This window comes from Eriocheir sinensis, unplaced genomic scaffold (genome assembly GCF_024679095.1).
Source record: "Eriocheir sinensis breed Jianghai 21 unplaced genomic scaffold, ASM2467909v1 Scaffold729, whole genome shotgun sequence".
Classification (NCBI taxonomy): Eukaryota; Metazoa; Arthropoda; class Malacostraca; order Decapoda; family Varunidae; genus Eriocheir; species Eriocheir sinensis.
Window position 1 is genome coordinate 106,708 of NW_026112086.1, and position 19,435 is coordinate 126,142.

At 43.1% G+C, this 19,435-nt stretch overlaps 1 protein-coding gene across 1 annotated transcript; it reads right to left on the reverse strand.

The window, feature by feature from the left end:
• Nucleotides 1–248: 248 nt before the first annotated feature.
• Nucleotides 249–2,774, reverse strand: LOC126994144 (putative zinc finger protein 66). Its single transcript, XM_050853394.1, has one exon. The coding sequence runs from the start codon at nt 2,335–2,337 to the stop codon at nt 1,255–1,257; it is 1,083 nt and encodes a 360-aa protein (XP_050709351.1). The 5' UTR covers nt 2,338–2,774; the 3' UTR covers nt 249–1,254.
• Nucleotides 2,775–19,435: the final 16,661 nt, after the last annotated feature.

Here is a 19,435-nt window from a genome sequence, read left to right on the forward strand (position 1 = left end):
GATGACAGGTGCCTCTCTTCTCCTTTGTTGTATAACTGCAACAATAAACTATCAATCAATCAGTAATGAACAACATAAAGAGTGGGAGATAGCCCAGAGCCCTGCGGAACACCACTGTTTATAGGCGTAGGGGAAGAGCAGTGACCGTCTGTTAGTTAAGTAACACAAGGCCTCACTGTTGTGATTGTTTCTAGAAGTGACCACGTGGGCCATCTCTCTCTCTCTCTCTCTCTGGATAATCAAAATCGTTGTGTAAGGAAGAAATATATTATACAAACTTACACACACACACATATATACACTCAGTGGAAAGAATGAGGAAGTGGCTGAGAGATGTGATGTGAAGGAGACACAGAGGAGAGAGAGACAGAGAAGGCTGCAATGGTTGGGACATGTGTGGAGAGAGACAGGTGGCAGGGAAGGGAATAAGGAAGTGGCTGAGAGATGTGATGTGAAGGAGACACAGAGGAGAGAGACAGAGAAGGCTGCAATGGTTGGGACATGTGAGGAGAGACAGGTGGCAGGGAAGGGAATAAGGAAGTGGCTGAGAGATGTGGTGTGAAGGAGACACAGAGGAGAGAGACAGGGAAGGCTGCAATGGTTGGGACATGTGAGGAGAGAGACAGGTGGCAAGGAAGGGAATAAGGAAGTGGCTGAGAGACGTGGTGTGAAGGAGACACAGAGAAGAGAGAAACAGAGAAGGCTGCAATGGTTGGGACATGTGAGGAGAGAGACAGAGGGCGGTGGAGGTGCCCGGGAGGAGACCAGTTGTAAGACCAAGGAGAGCATGGAGAGGAACAGTGACACAAGACTTGGGAGTGTTGGAAATAGAGGAAGGATTAGCACCGGACCAGCAAGATGGAGGAGGACCATGGCAAGTCCCACCCCAGGAAAGGGAGATGGACCATAAGCCAAGATGCTGATGACCCTTTTCTAACTATCCCCGTCTTGATGCTGCTCCTCTTTCTCCTTTTCATCCAGGCTTCCTTCTATTATCTTCCTCTTCTTTCATAATTTCTTCCTCTCCTCCATTCCTTTTCTTTCTGTTCGTGATTTTTCATAATATTTTCTTGTCCATCTTTCTCCTCTTTCTTTCACTAGTCTTTTCATTCCTTTCTTTCTTTTCTGTTCTTGTTGTTCCTCCATGTCTGTCTTTCTCTCTTTGTCTTCTCTTTCTTCTTGTTCTTCAGCCAGGGCGGGGTTGCCAAACACTGTCCCCCACCGCCACCACATACAGCAGCACCACACAACACCTCAGGGGAAGTGGATCTTCATGTGCCTGGCAATACTCCACTTGGTCTTGAAATGTTTTAGACAAACATCACACGTGAACTCTCTCAGATCAGAGTGTGTGACAACGTGGCTGTTCAAAGCAGACTTAGAAAAGAAGCTTCTGTCACACTCAAGGCATTCATGAGGTCTTTCACCAGTGTGTTTATGTATGTGTATATTTAGTTCACTCTTCACACTGAACCTTCTGTCACACTCAGGGCATTCATGAGGTCTTTCACCAGTGTGTGTAAGGGTGTGTGTGTTAAGGTGACTCTTCTGAGTGAACACTTTGCCACACTCTTGGCATTCATGAGGTCTTTCACCAGTGTGTGTAAGGGTGTGTTTTTTAAGGTCACTCTTCGTACTGAACACTTTGCCACACTCTTGGCATTCATGAGGTCTTTTACCAGTGTGTGTAAGGGTGTGTAATTTGAGGCTACTCTTCCTATTGAACACGTTGCCACACTCTTGGCATTCATGAGGTCTTTCACCAGTGTGTGTAAGGGTGTGTCTGTTAAGGCTACTCTTCCTACTGAACACTTTGCCACACTCTTGGCACTCATGAGGTCTTCCACTAGAGTGTGTAAGGGTGTGTGTGTTAAGGCTACTCTTCTGAGTGAACACTTTGCCACACTCTTGGCACTCATGAGGTCTTTCACCAGTGTGTGTAAGGGTGTGTCTGTTAAGGTTACTCTTCCTACTGAACACTTTGCCACACTCATGGCATTCATGAGGTCTTTCACCAGTGTGTGTAAGGGTGTGTGTGTTTAGGTTACTCTTCCTACTGAACACTTTGCCACACTCCTGGCATTCATGAGGTCTTTCACCAGTGTGTGTAAGGGTGTGTGTGTTAAGGTCACTCTTCCTACTGAACACTTTGCCACACTCTTGGCATTCATAAGGTCTTTCACCAGTGTGTGTAAGGGTGTGTGTGTTAAGGTCACTCTTCCTACTGAACACTTTGCCACACTCTTGGCATTTAAGAGGTCTTCCACCAGAGTGTGTGGGTGTGTTTGTTGAGGTCACCCTTCCCAGGGAGTCTTTTCCCACACTCTTGGCACTCATGCTTCCCTTCAGCAGTGTGTGCAAGGCTGTGTCTGGTGAACTTGCTCTCGGTCTCAAACCTTCTCTCACTCAAACTCTCCCTTTCCTTTATGGCTGGAGATGCCAGCAGCAAGGTGGTGGTGGTGGTGGTGGTTCTCCTGAGCACCCCTGATCAGAGCATGCAAGGTGCTGTTCAAAGTTATGGCACTGAATTTTTTCTTTGGCACAAAATATGATGAAGGAATTGCACTGTACTGTAGTGCATGGTCTGGCACTGATCCTCACAGCAGTGGCATGCTGCTCCTGCTGGTCCTGGCCCCTCAGGCTGCTGCCCGGCCCTGCAGCCTCCACTGCAACAGAAGTCAGCGGCAGTGAGGACGGAGCACGGCACTCGCCTCAGACCCTCGCTGCTGCACCAGCACCAAGGGTGGCTGTTGGGAAAAAGATCACAGACTCATAGAAACATGCTTCAAACTGAATTCCATAAAATGTAGCAGAGCACAACACAGTTACTGGTTTTCAACCCCAATATTGTGACAACTGCATCAAAGAAAATGAGGCAAAATAGACCCAAAGCAGTGAACTAGCTGCCCTTGACAACCTGGAGGCAACCATGCAGCAGGCAGCTGAAAAGCACCTTGTGGATATGGGAAGCGGAAAACAGAGACAGAACAATGCTGCAGAACAGCCACCACAGAAAAGGGCATCAAGGAAGGGAAAGAACAGAGCAGGGAAGTGTGCAGAGCGTCGCCGCTTTGAGAGAAAGAACAAGATAACGTGGATCAAAAACAAACAAACAAAATAAAGAGAAAAATGAAATAAAAACCAGACATGTTTAAACATGAAAAAATCAAATTGTCACCAACAAGATTAAAGGAGACAAAAGCTCCGGAAACAAACAACCACGGAGACAAATAAACACTCTCGGAGGCCAAGAAGTAAAGAAGAAAGCTCCCTCTTGCTCTCCGTGAAGACGCAGCAAAGGTGCCGGACAAGGGGACCAGACCCAGGCTGTCCACTGCCTGGGATGCTGTGACCTCCATGACTACTAGAAGGCCTCTGGCTCAATAAAGAGACAAAATAATGCAAGCACTTGTGCTGTACAAAGTCCACAGCAAAACAATGGATGCAACAAACACTTGCCAAAACAACAAGACATTAATAAATATTGGGAAGAATTACAAAGAAAATCAGACCACACAGACCCCAAGGTCCAGACTAGGTGGTCTGTCCTTAAAAATAAGTGATTTTTCGTGATTTTTCATTGATCAGATGGCTCCAAAACTTTGCATTTCCCTCTAGTTAACATTAAGTTCAAGGAAGTGACGGTCGAGCTTGTTGTTAAATTAGTCAATCGTGTTACACTGGACCACTGACGGTGGGAGCTTATTCCATTCTCGCACTACAATGATGGTGAAGAAATATTTGGTGCAATCTGAATTTACTTGTCTACATTTGAGTTTTGTGCCATTGTTCTTCGTTCACAAACTGTCATCAATCATGAACAATTTTGATTTGTCCACATTCATGAAACCATTAAGTATTTTAAAACATTCGATCAGTTTTCCTCGGAGGTGACGTTTCTCAAGAGAGAACATGTTAAGGTTGGAAAGCCTTTCTTTGTAGGATTTGTTGTGCAAGGAAGGGATCATTTTTGTTGCCTGACTAAACTATTGTAGAGTGAAAGTATTACATCTTTATTCTTGAATAAAACGTTTCTTTTAATGAAGCCCAACATTCTGTTCGCTTTATTTGCTGCATCAATGCATTGCTGTGAGAATTTGAGGATTGACGCGATTTTGACCCCCAAGTCCTTGACGCACTGAACGCTTTTGAGTTTGACGCCGCGCATTTCATAATTGAACTTCTTATTTCTTGTTCCAACATGAAGGACCTGGCCCTTGTCTACGTTAAAGGGCATCTCTCATCTATCAGACCAAGCTGAAATTTTGTGCAAATCCTCTTGGAGGCTTTGCCTGTCTTCGTCATTGAGAACCGAGTTACCAATCTTTGTGTCGTCTGCAAATTTACTAATGGGACTATTGAGTCCAACATCCACATCGTTGATGTAAATAATGAAGAGCACTGGGCCAAGAACTGAGCCCTGAGGGACACCACTATAGTTTTTTCTCGTGAACACAATAGTGTGATCAGAATGCAGTTAAAGCTCTATGTATTGAAAATACAGAGTTATTTATGGCAACATTTCACTGACCCCAACCATCGCGGCGCTCAAGACACCCTGTATGATGATGTTAAAAAAAATGAGTGTCGCGCACACCATGATGGTTGGGGCGAGTGACATGTTGCTATAAACAACCCTGTGTTTTCAATATGTGGAGCTTCATCTGCATTCTGATCACACTATCGTGTTCATGAGAGATTTCCCTACGTCATGTAATAATATATTTCTGCAGTCAAGAAGCAACTGTTTAAAATAGTGAGCATAATTAAAACATGTTATAAACATTTTTTTAACATCTTCACAGTTCAGTTCATCATAATACATTTGTCTTTTTTGTTTTGTCGAGTTTTTAAAATACATCTTGATTCTACAGTCACTGCTGAGTCTGATGGTGTCAACCAAAACTGGCTAGCTCGTATATGAGTTGAGCTATGGCATATAATAAAGAAACATGTCTCACTCGAGCATGCAAGATGTGGTCCCACATTAGTGTTAGTGGGAGAGCGGAGCAGCCAATCAGCTGCAAGCTTACCAACCTGCCTAGGTGCCAGGAATCTAGCTTAAGTGAACAGACTATGGTGACCGGCGCCCACTCTGAGTTAAATCCGTCAATCACCACTCTTTGTTGTCTGTTGCTCAACCAATTCGCGATTCATTGGTTTACTTGACCGTCAGTACCTATTTGCTTTAATTTATAGAGTAATTTATGATGTGGAACTTTATCAAACGCTTTCTGGAAATCAAGATAGACTATGTCCAGCGATTTGGTTACGTCATAAACTGAGAAGAGGTCGTTATAAAAGGTTAATAGGTTTGATAGGCAGGATCTTTTGTTACGGAAGCCATGTTCTGAATCCCCAATTAATGAGTGGATTTCAAGGTAACTCACAATTTTGTCTCTAATTATGCTCTTGAGCAGCTTACCTACAACTGAAGTTAGACTAATGGGCCTGTAATTACCTGGTATTTTTTTGTCTCCCTTCTTAAAAATCGGTGTCATGTTAGCCTTTTTCCAATCCGAAGGGACGATGCCTTGTCGCAAGGACATATTAAAAAGTTGTGAGGGAGGAGAATTTCAATCTTTGTTTCTTTAAGCAGTATAGGATATATTCGTCGGGTCCGGGACTTTTATTTGTTTTAAGGGATTCGAGACCTTTACTGACTTCATCGGTAGTTATTACTAAGTTAGGCAATGCATGCTCAAAATTTAGGTTAGCACTGTTGTCGTCACTGGTGTCGGTGGTAGTGGTGGGAAGACTGCTTGTATTAAACACTGAGAAAAAGTAACTGTTTAATAGCTTTGCAATATGTTGGCTGTCAGACACTTGTGCACCGTCACTGTTTGTTAAAGGTTCAATTCCACTTCTGATCGCCTTCCTATTTTTTATATAACTGAAGAAGGGTTTTGGATTATTTTTACAGTTGGCCACAATGTTTTCTTCCTATCTACACTTTGCCTGACATCCTAATCTTTTCACTCGCCGCCTGGCTTCATGATAAAGTCTAATGTTTTCTTCATATCTACACTTTGCCTGACATACTAATCTTTTCACTCGCCGCCTGGCTTCATGATAAAGGCTAATGTTTTTGGGCGTGCTTTGTTCTTTCTTTAGTCTGCAAAGCAATTTTCTCTCCTTAATCGAGTGCTTAATTTCGCTATTATTCCAAGGTGGGCTTTTATTAGTGTTACTTCGCTTCTCACACATTGGGACAAAAGTGTTCTGCTGAGTGAGTAAATAATCCTTAAAGTTTAGCCAGGCTTCCTCTACATTCTCGTCACCTGTATTATTTGTCGGATTTCTACGAAATTACCTCTTGAAATTTAGCACCTTTTCTTTATTTTCAGTCACTGTTGATTGAGCTCTGATATCGACGCACACTGATCTATGAACACAAGAACCAAGGTGTTCTCCTACCGTGACATTACTGACTAGGCTATCTTGGGTCGCCATAACAAGGTCAAGTATGTTATTTTGTCAAGTTGGTTAAGAAATCATTTGCTTTGGTAATTTTCTTCTAAAAATTTGATCATTCTATGTGACTCGCCTTCTGTGCCTGACAGTGTCACCCAGTCGATATGGGGGAGATTAAAGTGTCCTAATATCAGGGAGTCGCTGTTATTAAGTGACTGCCTTAACCTGTACAGTGTCGTCTTTCGTCATCGATAGGAGTCATGCAAGGTTGCACTTTTTAATTTTTTTTATTTGCCCCTAAAAATGTTAAAAAAATTATAAATTATTTTATATATATATATATATATATATATATATATATATATATATATATATATATATATATATATATATATATATATATATATATATATATATATATATATATATATATATATATACTTCTTTACTCACAAAAACCTCAAAAAATAAACAGGAATTGTAAGTACAAGAAAATGATTGGATCAGGCAACATCGCTCGCTTCAAGGCCGTCTCTACTACAACCGTATTTCACAAAGTTCAAGAAAACACAATGATGCTTCCGACGATAAGTTTTCATTTCCGATTACCCTGAACCATAATTTACAATTCCACATGCCTTACTGATTACAGAATCAAGGAGTAATTACCTACAAGAAAGTAACTTACCTTCTTGTATAATGATTTTTGTTGGAATGCAGACAGATGTACAGAAAGGCATTTAACATCCATTTAAAAAGACGAAGACTTGTCAAATTCTTCCTCTTTACTGTCAATGAACAATGTTACATACACAAACAAAAGTAAAGGGCGTGTAAGCCCTCAAAAGAGCTTGCGTATATATACGTACTAAACACTTCCCTAAGAGGAACGTACGTACTAATAGTATAGGCTCTGGGGGGGTGTCTGTGTACATTTCTCTTTTACAGCTAAACCATGCATTTTCCTCTTCCATATGATGAGGACATTCAAAAAAGGTTGGGTAGAACTTTCGCACCTGGTACGTTTTCTCTGCAGAGCTCAGTATGCAATTATACCTCGGCTTAATTTGGCCGAAATGCTGGAATTCAGGTTTGGCTTAATAACCATCGAGGAAATAGTCTTAGAGTAAAAAATCCTTTTTATTTATCATGTTGAGATATAGCAGACACTTTTATAACATGTTTCAATGGCACTGACATGATTTTTCGACTAAAATTATGCATTTTTGGCGATTTTCTGATGAAAATTCACTTTCAGTTTGAAAGTCACGAAAGGTTTGCAAGCTTCCTGGTCACTAACATCAAATGTAGAGAAGCCAAACTTGGTGAAAACATCCTTATAGGGTCCTCTCATCATTAACATTACCATTCTTTGATTTCTATGATTCACTGTCTGTTTGAATGTCACGACGGAGACATCATTTGACGGAGGATCCCTAGCACAAGCCACAATCAGGTGGATTTTGACATGGTATCTCTGTATTCCTTTTAGAATGGATTTTTACATGAAAGTGGTAACGCTGTTTTGCAATGACAGAAATTAACACATCTGGTCTCAGCAGCTCTACAAAGGCATGTGGCCCTGGCACATGCTGTTGAGAACATACAACTGTCAATGGGGCTCAGGCTCTTCCACGAGGTTTCAGGCACTAAATGGTCCTTTTCACACTTGTACCCAAAATCTTCTGCCATCAGTGAGATTGTGTGTTCATTACCCATTTCAAGGCATGGATAATGCTATAGGCATTGTAGTAGCTACGTTTGATATGTGGAAGAGTCCTTGGCTGGTGGGGGCAGATTGTGATGTGAAGTCCCTTTAGTGTGATGGAAAACCTCTTCCCGCATGGCAGAGAAAATTCTTGGCCTTGCTTACTGGTCTGAACACTTTGACCAAATACTGTTCTGCATCTCTGATGGTAGGTTGTGAGCAGGGGTCAGCAACTTCCCAAAATGCCTAAGCAATCTTTCTGGGTTGGCCTTTAAGGCAGTCTTCTTTAATGCCGACTTTGCTGGTGATGTCACTTTTAGTAAGGCTGTGTGCAGCTGGTAGGACTCTGCAGAGGTCATGTCCAAGTTTTGTATACATGGTATGAAGAGGCACATATCGAGTGGTTTCTCCAACTCAGCACGTACCCCAACTCTTCAGGCCTTTCCCCAGAAACACTGGCATATGATACAGCAGAGCAACAATCACATCCGTGTCACTGGTAATGACCACACACCCTATGTTCATTTTCAATGCAGTCCAGGACATGCAGAGGGATGCGCAGGTCCGCCTCTTCAAAATTTGATTGCAAATGTGGCAGGGTCTTTTCTACACCTTTGTAGATACTGCGGCATTGCCATTCTTCCTCCTGTCCAGTCACCTGACCGAGCACAGTTGGGTATTCTGCCATGGAAACACTTGAGCAGATGTACTTGTAGATTAGTTTTCGAGCAGATCTTTGTTGCTGTTGGAAGGCCAAAAGGAATCCATGTGTTTCGGTAGCTGGGATGAAGGATCGATCGAGGTGTATTCTATGGGCACCTTTTCAGCTCGCCTCTTCCTCTCACTGTCCTTGACAGAGGCCTTGTCTGGATACATGTCAAAGACGAAATCACAGCGTCCAAACCTGCGGTACCCTTCAGATGTTGAAATGAAAGTGGCAAGTAGGTCTTGAAATGTTGAAAGTTTGCTGAGGTTCACCTTCCGAACGTTGGCCATCACATCCAATACAAGCTGAATTGTTTCTGTGATTGTAGTTGTAATCTTCAGGTTTGAGATTTGCCTCTAACTCCTTGATCAGCAGACTTTTTGCAGGCTTAGTCATCATTCCTTCATTATCAAACAGCACTGGGGATGGCACTACATCATATTGCAGGAGGTCTTCGGTCTTGAGGCCACGTTCCCTAGCAATCTCAATGTTTCTCTCTGCTATGTTCATCTCCCTAACTGTTGACCTGATAGTCTTCTGTTGCTTGTTGTGGATGGTTTTCATTGTCTTCAGATTTGCACGGTGAATGGTGCTGCTGATTCGGGCAGTTTTCTCGACGAGCCTTTCTTTCCTAAATTCCAGGTACCTCTCTTCCCCCTTTTTTAAGGCACTCAGCATGTCCTTTCTAATGTTGTCGGTCATGACCTCCTTTGTCACGTAGTTTTGCAAAGTTGTGGAAGATGTTGCTGCTAGTGGAGATCCTTTCTCATCAATGAATTGCATCATCCTCTGAAGCTGTGACTCTTTGTGGTCAGTTGTGGACTGCGATGATTCATGATGGCTGTAAGTCTCGTGTGTTCTGTCCATCACATTTGCGTATTGGCGATGAAGATTCTTCACCGCCATCATCTCATGGTAGATCAAATCCCATTGAGCCACATACTGCTTTTGCTTTGCATGCCCAATGACACCATCACAGCACTTGGTTGACAGGTTGATACTTTGCTCTAATTTCTGGTCTCCCCCAACGGCAGTGAATCGCCCAGGCTTTCCTTTGATTGAAAAGTTTCCCTTTGCAAAGTTCTCATAGACTGATGGTGCAGTCTCAGGAAGACGTCTCATGTCCTCCAGGTAGAGAGAACACCACCTCAAGTAGTAGTTGGTTGAATCATATGCAGTGAACAAGTACAAAGCACGTTGTACAGCATCCAGATGGAGCTCCCAAAGTCCTTCACGATCAGCCCTCAGAAGATCTCGCACCACACAGTCATCATATCCAAGAATGTAGCCCAGAATTTGAAGTTTTCATTAGATTCAGACCGTGCTTTGATAAATTTGTCCAAATTGTCAACGAGCTTTAGGGATTTCTCTTGAAACTTGTCCATACATTTCTGACTCTTAGTGATGTCTTTCTTCTCTACAGCAGACTGAATGTCTTTCAACAATGCGGTATGTGGTCCGTACCCGACCACTCCACACGTACATTTCTCTTGTACAGAAAATCGCCAAAAATGCATCATTTTGGTCGAGAAATCATATCAGTACCATTGAAACATGTTATAAAAGTGTCATTGCTATATCTCAACATGATAAATAAAAAGGATTTTTTACTCTAAGACTATTTCCTCGATGGTTATTAAGCCAAACCTGAATTCCAGCATTTCGGCCAAATTAAGCCGAGGTATAATTGCATACTGAGCTCTGCAGAGAAAACGTACCAGGTGCGAAAGTTCTACCCAACCTTTTTTGAATGTCCTCATCATATGGAAGAGGAAAATGCATGGTTTAGCTGTAAAAGAGAAATGTACACAGACACCCCCCCAGAGCCAGGACTATAAACACTGTACGGGTTAAAACGCTGTACATTTCAACATCTTCTTCGAGTGATTGCCCCGGAGGCCTGTAGGTGACAGATATATTAAGAATGAATTTTGCAATGTTTACTCGCACGCAAAAATGTTCAACTTAGTCTCTTGGTGTTCTGTCAGTGGGTTGCAAATAGTTTTTGATGTAAAGGGTGACGCCACCACCTCTACAGTTAACACAATCTTTTTTGAAGAGTGTAGCCATGTAGTAATTCACTTTATTATGGCCTTCCTAATATCTGCTGAAGAAATTACACCTTGTCATGAACAGAGCTGCAAGGCTAATGAAGGCTCTGCCCCCCGTGAGAAAATAACACTTGCACTTATAGACTTGCATTGGCTGCCCATTAACCCTATACGTTCCGACCTCTTGAGATTTTTCGCGCTCGTATAGCCAGCATCGTATTGATTTTTCTGAACAACAATAACGCTCGTGAACACTAAGTACTGGAACCTAATCAATGGTGTAAAGCAATAGTGAATAATGAGTGAAAAGAAACTCTCAAGAAATAAAATCCTTTTCTCCCTCTTCCTCCTATTCTTCCTTCTTTTCTTCTTCTTCCTCCTCTTCCTATTCTTCCTTCTTTTCTTCTTCTTCTTCCTCTTCTTCCTTCTTTTCTTCTTCCTCTTCTTTCTCCTTTTCTTCTTCCTCCTCTTCCTCTTCTTTCTCCTTTTATTCTTCCTCTTCCTCTTCTTCCTCCTCTTCCTCCTTTTCCTTTTCTCGCTAGCTTCTCGCCTCTTTTTCTTCCTCTTCCTTTTCTTCTGCCTCTTCCTCTTCTTCCTCTTCCCTTCCTTCTTCCTCTTCTTCTTCATCTTCCTCCTCTTCCTGTTCTTCCTCCTCCTCCTCTTCTTCCTCTATTTCCTCCTCTTCTTCCTCTAACTCTTCTTCCTGCTCTTCCTCCTTTCCTTCCTCCTCTTCTTCCTCCTTTTCCTCTTCTTCCTCCTCTTCCTCTTCTTTCCTCCTTTTCCCTCTTCCCTCTTTTCCCCTCCCTCCTTCTTTCTTCTTTTCCTTTTCCTCTTCCTCTGCTTCCTACTTTTCCTCCTCTTCCTAGCTTCTCGTCCTACTCTTCTTCCTCATTCTTCCTCTCACTCTTCCTTTTCTTCTTCCTTCTCATCTTCTTCTTCCTTTTTCTTGATTTTGCTCTTCTTCTTCCTCCTCTTCCTCTTCTTTCTCCTTTTATTCTTCCTCTTCCTCTTCTTCCTCCTCTTCCTCCTTTTCCTTTTCTCGCTAGCTTCTCGCCTCTTTTTCTTCCTCTTCCTTTTCTTCTGCCTCTTCCTCTTCTTCCTCTGCCCTTCCTTCTTCCTCTTCTTCTTCATCTTCCTCCTCTTCCTGTTCTTCCTCCTCCTCCTCTTCTTCCTCTATTTCCTCCTCTTCTTCCTCTTACTCTTCTTCCTGCTCTTCCTCCTTTCCTTCCTCCTCTTCTTCCTCCTTTTCCTCTTCTTCCTCCTCTTCCTCTTCTTTCTCCTTTTCCCTCTTCCCTCTTTTCCCCCTCCTCTTCCTCTTCTTCTTTTTCCTTTTCCTCTTCCTCTGCTTCCTACTTTTCCTCCTCTTCCTAGCTTCTCGTCCTACTCTTCTTCCTCATTCTTCCTCTCACTCTTCCTTTTCTTCTTCCTTCTCATCTTCTTCTTCCTTTTTCTTGATTTTGCTCTTCTTCTTCCTCCTCTTCCTCTTCTTTCTCCTTTTATTCTTCCTCTTCCTCTTCTTCCTCCTCTTCCTCCTTTTCCTTTTCTCGCTAGCTTCTCGCCTCTTTTCTTCCTCTTCCTTTTCTTCTGCCTCTTCCTCTTCTTCCTCTTCCCTTCCTTCTTCCTCTTCTTCTTCATCTTCCTCCTCTTCCTGTTCTTCCTCATCATACTATTATTCCTCTATTTCCTCCTATTCTTCCTCTTACTCTTCTTCATGCTCTTCCTCCTTTCCTTCCTCCTCTTCTTCCTCCTTTTCCTCTTCTTCCTCCTCTTCCTCTTCTTTCTCCTTTTCCCTCTTCCTCTTTCCCCTCCTCTTCCTCTTCTTCTTTTTCCTTTTCCTCTTCCTCTGCTTCCTACTTTTCCTCCTCTTCCCTAGCTTCTCGTCCTACTCTTCTTCCTCATTCTTCCTCTCACTCTTCCTTTTCTTCTTCCTTCTCATCTTCTTCTTCCTTTTCTTGATTTTGCTCTTCTTCTTCCTCCTCTTCCTCTTCTTTCTCCTTTATTCTTCCTCTTCCTCTTCTTCCTCCTCTTCCTCCTTTTCCTTTTCTCCTTCTTCTCGCCTCTTTTCTTCCTCTTCCTTTTCTTCTGCCTCTTCCTCTTCTTCCTCTTCCCTTCCTTCTTCCTCTTCTTCTTCATCTTCCTCCTCTTCCTGTTCTTCCTCCTCCTCCTCTTCTTCCTCTATTTCCTCCTCTTCTTCCTCTTACTCTTCTTCCTGTTCTTCCTCTTCTGCTAGCTCCTCTTCTTCCTCCTTTTCCTCTTCTTCCTCCTCTTCCTCTTCTTTCTCCTTTTCCCTCTTCCCTATTTTCCCCTACCTCTAACTCTTCTTCTTTTCCTTTTCCTCTTCCTCTGCTTCCTACTTTTCCTCCTCTTCCTAGCTTCTCGTCCTACTCTTCTTCCTCATAATTCTTCTCACTCTTCAATTTCTTCTTCCTTCTCATCTTCTTCTTCCTTTTACTTGATTATGGTCTTCTTCTTCCTCATCTTCCTCGTCGTTATCATTATATTCTTCCTCTTCCTCTTCTTCCTCCTCTTCCTCATGTTCCTTTTCTCCTTCTTCTCGCCTCTTTTCTTCCTCTTCCTTTTCTTCTGCCTCTTCCTCTTCTTCCTCTTCCCTTCCTTCTTCCTCTTCTTCTTCATCTTCCTCCTCTTCCTGTTCTTCCTCCTCCTCCTCTTCTTCCTCTATTTCCTCCTCTTCTTCCTCTTACTCTTCTTCCTGCTCTTCCTCCTTTCCTTCCTCCTCTTCTTCCTCCTTTTCCTCTTCTTCCTCCTCTTCCTCTTCTTTCTCTTCTCCTTTCCCTCTTCCTCTCTTTCCCCTCCTCTTCCTCTTCTTCTTTTCCTTTTCCTCTTCCTCTGCTTCCTACTTTTCCTCCTCTTCCCTAGCTTCTCGTCCTACTCTTCTTCCTCATTCTTCCTCTCACTCTTCCTTTTCTTCTTCCTTCTCATCTTCTTCTTCCTTTTTCTTGATTTTGCTCTTCTTCTTCCTCCTCTTCCTCTTCTTTCTCCTTTTATTCTTCCTCTTCCTCTTCTTCCTCCTCTTCCTCCTATTCCTTTTCTCCTTCTACTCGCCTCTTTTTCTTCCTCTTCCTTTTCTTCTGCCTCTTCCTCTTCTTCCTCTTCCCTTCCTTCTTCCTCTTCTTCTTCATCTTCCTCCTCTTCCTGTTCTTCCTCCTCCTCCTCTTCTTCCTCTATTTCCTCCTCTTCTTCCTCTTACTCTTCTTCCTGCTCTTCCTCCTTTCCTTCCTCCTCTTCTTCCTCCTTTTCCTCTTCTTCCTCCTCTTCCTCTTCTTTCTCCTTTTCCCTCTTCCCTCTTTTCCCCCTCCTCTTCCTCTTCTTCTTTTTCCTTTTCCTCTTCCTCTGCTTCCTACTTTTCCTCCTCTTCCTAGCTTCTCGTCCTACTCTTCTTCCTCATTCTTCCTCTCACTCTTCCTTTTCTTCTTCCTTCTCATCTTCTTCTTCCTTTTTCTTGATTTTGCTCTTCTTCTTCCTCCTCTTCCTCTTATTTCTCCTTTTATTCTTCCTCTTCCTCTTATTCTTACTCAGCCTCATTTTCCTTTTCTCTCTCTCTGCTAGCCTCTTTTTCTTCCTCTTCCTTTTCTTCTGCCTCTTCCTCTTCTTCCTCTTCCCTTCCTTCTTCCTCTTCTTCTTCATCTTCCTCCTCTTCCTGTTCTTCCTCCTCCTCCTCTTCTTCCTCTATTTCCTCCTCTTCTTCCTCTTACTCTTCTTCCTGCTCTTCCTCCTTTCCTTCCTCCTCTTCTTCCTCCTTTTCCTCTTCTTCCTCCTCTTCCTCTTCTTTCTCCTTTTCCCTCTTCCCTCTTTTCCCCCTCCTCTTCCTCTTCTTCTTTTTCCTTTTCCTCTTCCTCTGCTTCCTACTTTTCCTCCTCTTCCTAGCTTCTCGTCCTACTCTTCTTCCTCATTCTTCCTCTCACTCTTCCTTTTCTTCTTCCTTCTCATCTTCTTCCTTTTTCTTGATTTTGCTCTTCTTCTTCCTCCTCTTCCTCTTTCTCTTCTTCCTCCTCTCCCACCTCTTCCTCTATTTCCTCCTCTTCTTCCTCTTCCTCTTCTTCATCCTCTTCCTCCTTTTCTTCCTCTTCTTCCTACTCTTCCTAGTCTTCCTCTTCTTCCTCCTTATTGTCCCCTTCCCTCTTTTCCTCCTCTTCTTCCTCTTCTTCCTCCTCTTCTTCTATACTTTTCCACCTCTTCCTAGCTTCTCGTCCTCTTCTTCTTCCTCTTCTAGCTTCTTCCTCCTTTTCCTCCCCTACCTCTTCTTCTTCCTCTTCCTTTTCTTCTTCCTCCTCTTCTGCATCTTCCTCTCCTTCCTCTTCTTCTTCCTCCTCTCCCTCCTCTTCCTCTATTTCCTCCTCTTCTTCCTCTTCCTCTTCTTCATCCTCTTCTTCCTCCTTTTTGGTGATGATGGTGATGATGGTGGTGGTGATGATGGTGGTGATGATGATGGTGGTGATGGTGATGGTGGTGATGATGATGGTGGTGATGATGGTGGTGATGGTGGTGATGATGATGGTGGTGATGATGATGGTGATGTTGGTGATGATGGTGGTGATGATGGTGGTGATGATGATGGTGGTGATGATGATGGTGGTGATGATGATGATGGTGGTGATGATGATGGTGATGATGATGATGTTGATGATGATGGTGGTGATGATGGTGGTGATGATGGTGGTGGTGATGATGGTGGTGGTGATGATGATGGTGGTGATGATGATGGTGGTGATGATGATGATGGTGGTGATGATGATGGTGGTGATGATGATGGTGGTGATGATGATGGTGGTGATGGTGATGGTGGTGATGATGATGGTGGTGATGGTGATGATGATGGTGGTGATGGTGATGGTGGTGATGGTGATGGTGATGATGGTGATGATGGTGATGGTGATGGTGATGATGGTGGTAATGATGATGGTGATGATGGTGGTAATGATGGTGGTGATGATGGTGGTGGTGATGATGGTGGTGATGATGATGGTGGTGATGATGATGATGGTGGTGATGATGATGGTGGTGATGATGATGGTGGTGATGATGATGGTGTTGATGATGGTGATGATGGTGATGATGATGGTGGTGATGATGATGGTGGTGATGATGGTGATGGTGGTGATGCTGCTGGTGATGTTGATGGTGATGGTGGTGATGATGATGGTGGTGATGATGATGGTGATGATGGTGGTGATGATGGTGGTGATGATGATGGTGGTGATGATGGTGGTGGTGATGATGGTGGTGGTGATGATGATGGTGGTGATGATGGTGGTGATGATGATGGTGGTGATGATGGTGGTGATGGTGATGGTGGTGATGATGATGGTGGTGATGATGGTGATGATGGTGGTGATGGTGGTGATGATGATGGTGGTGATGATGATGGTGCTGATGATGGTGGTGTTGATGATGGTGGTGTTGATGGTTGTGATGATGATGGTGGTGATGATGATGATGGTGGTGATGATTATGGTGGTGATGATGGTGGTGATGATGTTGTTGGTGATGATGATGATGGTGGTGATGATGATGGTGGTGATGATGATGATGGTGGTGATGATGGTGATGATGGTGTTGATGGTGGTGATGATGATGGTGGTGATGATGGTGATGATGGTGATGATGATGGTGGTGATGATGGTGATGATGGTGATGGTGATGGTGGTGATGATGGTGATGATGGTGATGATGTTGATGATGGTGGTGATGATGTTGGTGATGATGATGGTGATGATGGTGGTGGTGATGATGATGATGATGCTGATGATGATGGTGATGATGATGGTGATGGTGGTGGTGATGATGATGGTGATGGTGGTGGTTATGATGGTGATGATGATGGTGATGGTGGTTATGATGGTGATGATGATGGTGATGGTGGTGGTTATGATGGTGATGATGATGGTGATGGTGGTTATGATGGTGATGATGATGATGGTGGTGGTTATGATGGTGATGATGATGATGATGATGGTGGTGGTGGTGATGATGATGATGGTGATGATGGTGGTGATTATGATTGTGGTGATGATGATGGTGGTGATGTTGATGGTGGTGAGAGATGATGGAGAGAGAGAGAGAGAGAGAGAGAGAGAGAGAGAGAGGCCAATGATGAACTACTTGACCGTTTGAAGCTCCCTCTCCTCTTTCATCTATTTTTTTATTACGCTAAATTTCCTTTCCTATTCGTCTTGATATCCCAAAATAATCTCTCTCTCTCTCTCTCTCTCTCTCTCTCTCTCTCTCTCTCTCTCTCTCTCTCTCTCTCTCTCTCTCTCTCTCTCTCTCTCACTGCATCCAGGTCCCCCCCAAAATAAACCAGACGAGGCCAGTGATTTATAGAAAGTATTTTTTTTTTGCCGATAAGAGTATATTTGCTTATATTGAAAGGAACTGAATATGAATGACATGAATATTTCGCAGCAAGTGACACTAGCACTGATATTATTTTGGGTATTATCCGTTCACAGACGGGGTATCATGGTTGCTAACCACTCATTGTTGCCTGGTTAATATATATATATATATATATATATATATATATATATATATATATATATATATATATATATATATATATATATATATATATATATATATATATATATATATATATATATATATATATATATATATATATATATATATATATATATATATATATATATATATATATATATATATATATATATATATATATATATATATATATATATATATATATATATATATATATATATATATAGAGAGAGAGAGAGAGAGAGAGATTATTTTAGGAAATCAAGACGAATAGGAACGCGAAATTTAGCGAAATGAGAAAAAATACTATGAAAGATGGAAGGAGAGGGAGCTAGGTTCAAACGGTCAAATAGCCTGCCTATGACTGGCTCTCTCTCTCTCTCTCTCTCTCTCTCTCTCTCTCTCTCTCTCTGTCTGACACACTTATCTTCAACAGAAGTCTATTTTGTGCTGATTTTTCCTGCCTCCATCACCACAACCATCATCACTACCATCAGGGTTGGATCACTTTTGCGTTGCGGGACTAGTATCTTTGTTTGAAATATTCAAGCCTCCATCCGTAAGGGAGATGCAAGGTTAGCGCAGGCTCGCTAAGATTGCAATTCATTGGCCCCGACCGGGTCGCCAATGACTGTGGCTTACATCCATACCTCTATAGAGAGAAAGAAGATGGTGTGTGTGTGTGTGTGTGTGTGTGTGTGTGTGTGTGTGTGTGTGTGTGTGTGTGTGTGTGTGTGTGTGTGTGTGTGGTCAGGGGTTGGATCACTTTTACGTCGCGAGACGAGTATCTTGTGTGTGTGTGTGTGTGTGTGTGTGTGTGTGTGTGTGTGTGTGTTAGTGAGGGGTGTTTCTCTTTTTCGTCGCGTTACGTGTATCTTGTGTGTGTGTGTGTGTGTGTGTGTGTGTGTGTGTGTTAGTCAGGGGTTGGATCACTTTTACGTCGCGAGACGAGTATCTTGTGTGTGTGTGTGTGTGTGTGTGTGTGTGTGTGTGTGGGTGTGTTAGTCAGGGGTGGATAAATTATACCTCGCGAGACTAGGATCTTGTGTGTGTGTGTGTGTGTGTGTGTGTGTGTGTGTGTGTGTGTGTGTTAGTGAGTGTTTGATCAATTTTACGTCATGAAACGAGTATCTTGTGTGTGTGTGTGTGTGTGTGTGTGTGTGTGTGTGTGTGTGTGTGTGTGTTAGTCAGGGGTGTATCACTTTTAAGTCGAGATACGAGTATCTTGTGTGTGTGTGTGTGTGTGTGTGTGTGTGTGTGTGTGTGTGTTAGTCAGGGGTGGATCACTTTTACGTCGCGAGACGAGTATCTTGTGTGTGTGTGTGTGTGTGTGTGTGTGTGTGTGTGTGTGTGTGTGTTAGTCAGGGGTTGGATCACTTTTACGTCGCGAGACGAGTATCTTGTGTGTGTGTGTGTGTGTGTGTGTGTTAGTCAGGGGTGGATCACTTTTACGTCGCGAGACGAGTATCTTTAGTGTGTGTGTGTGTGTGTTAGGGGTGGATCACTTTTACGTCGCGAGACGAGTATCTTGGGCTCGGCCACTAAGAAATGCATAACTGGTAACTTTGTCGGCAAGGCAGGCGGGAGAGAGGGAGAGAGAGAGAGATTCATGAAAACGGCAGAAAACATTAGTTGCCTAAGCTCCCAAACATTCCTCGATTAATTCAATGAGACGATGAAGAAGTATGTCGGATCCTTCAGCATTTAGATGAACTCCATCACTCCCCAAGTCCTCATTTTCTATGCCCATGCCATGGAAACGGAATTTAGAGTCCGGCAGCCTCCCGAGACACCTGTTGACTGCATTTTTTACCGTCTTGTACCTTCTTGGTGTTATACCCTGCGGCTGTAGGCGGGGTTCAATGCTTATGATGTGGCATGCACCTCCAGTGAGTTCTTCAACCGTTAGGGCAAGCTCTGCAATTTCTCTTCCAAGCTCACTGGGTATTGTGTTCTCATTAATATCATTCCGCCTAACAGCAAAAGCGTGAACTCGGTTGGTAGTCAATAAATTCTTCCCAGACAGGGCGTTGCATG

Excerpts from the sequence above, each read along its gene's own strand:
- LOC126994144 (XM_050853394.1), bottom strand. The coding sequence starts at position 2,337 with ATGAGTGCCAAGAGTGTGGGAAAAGACTCCCTGGGAAGGGTGACCTCA.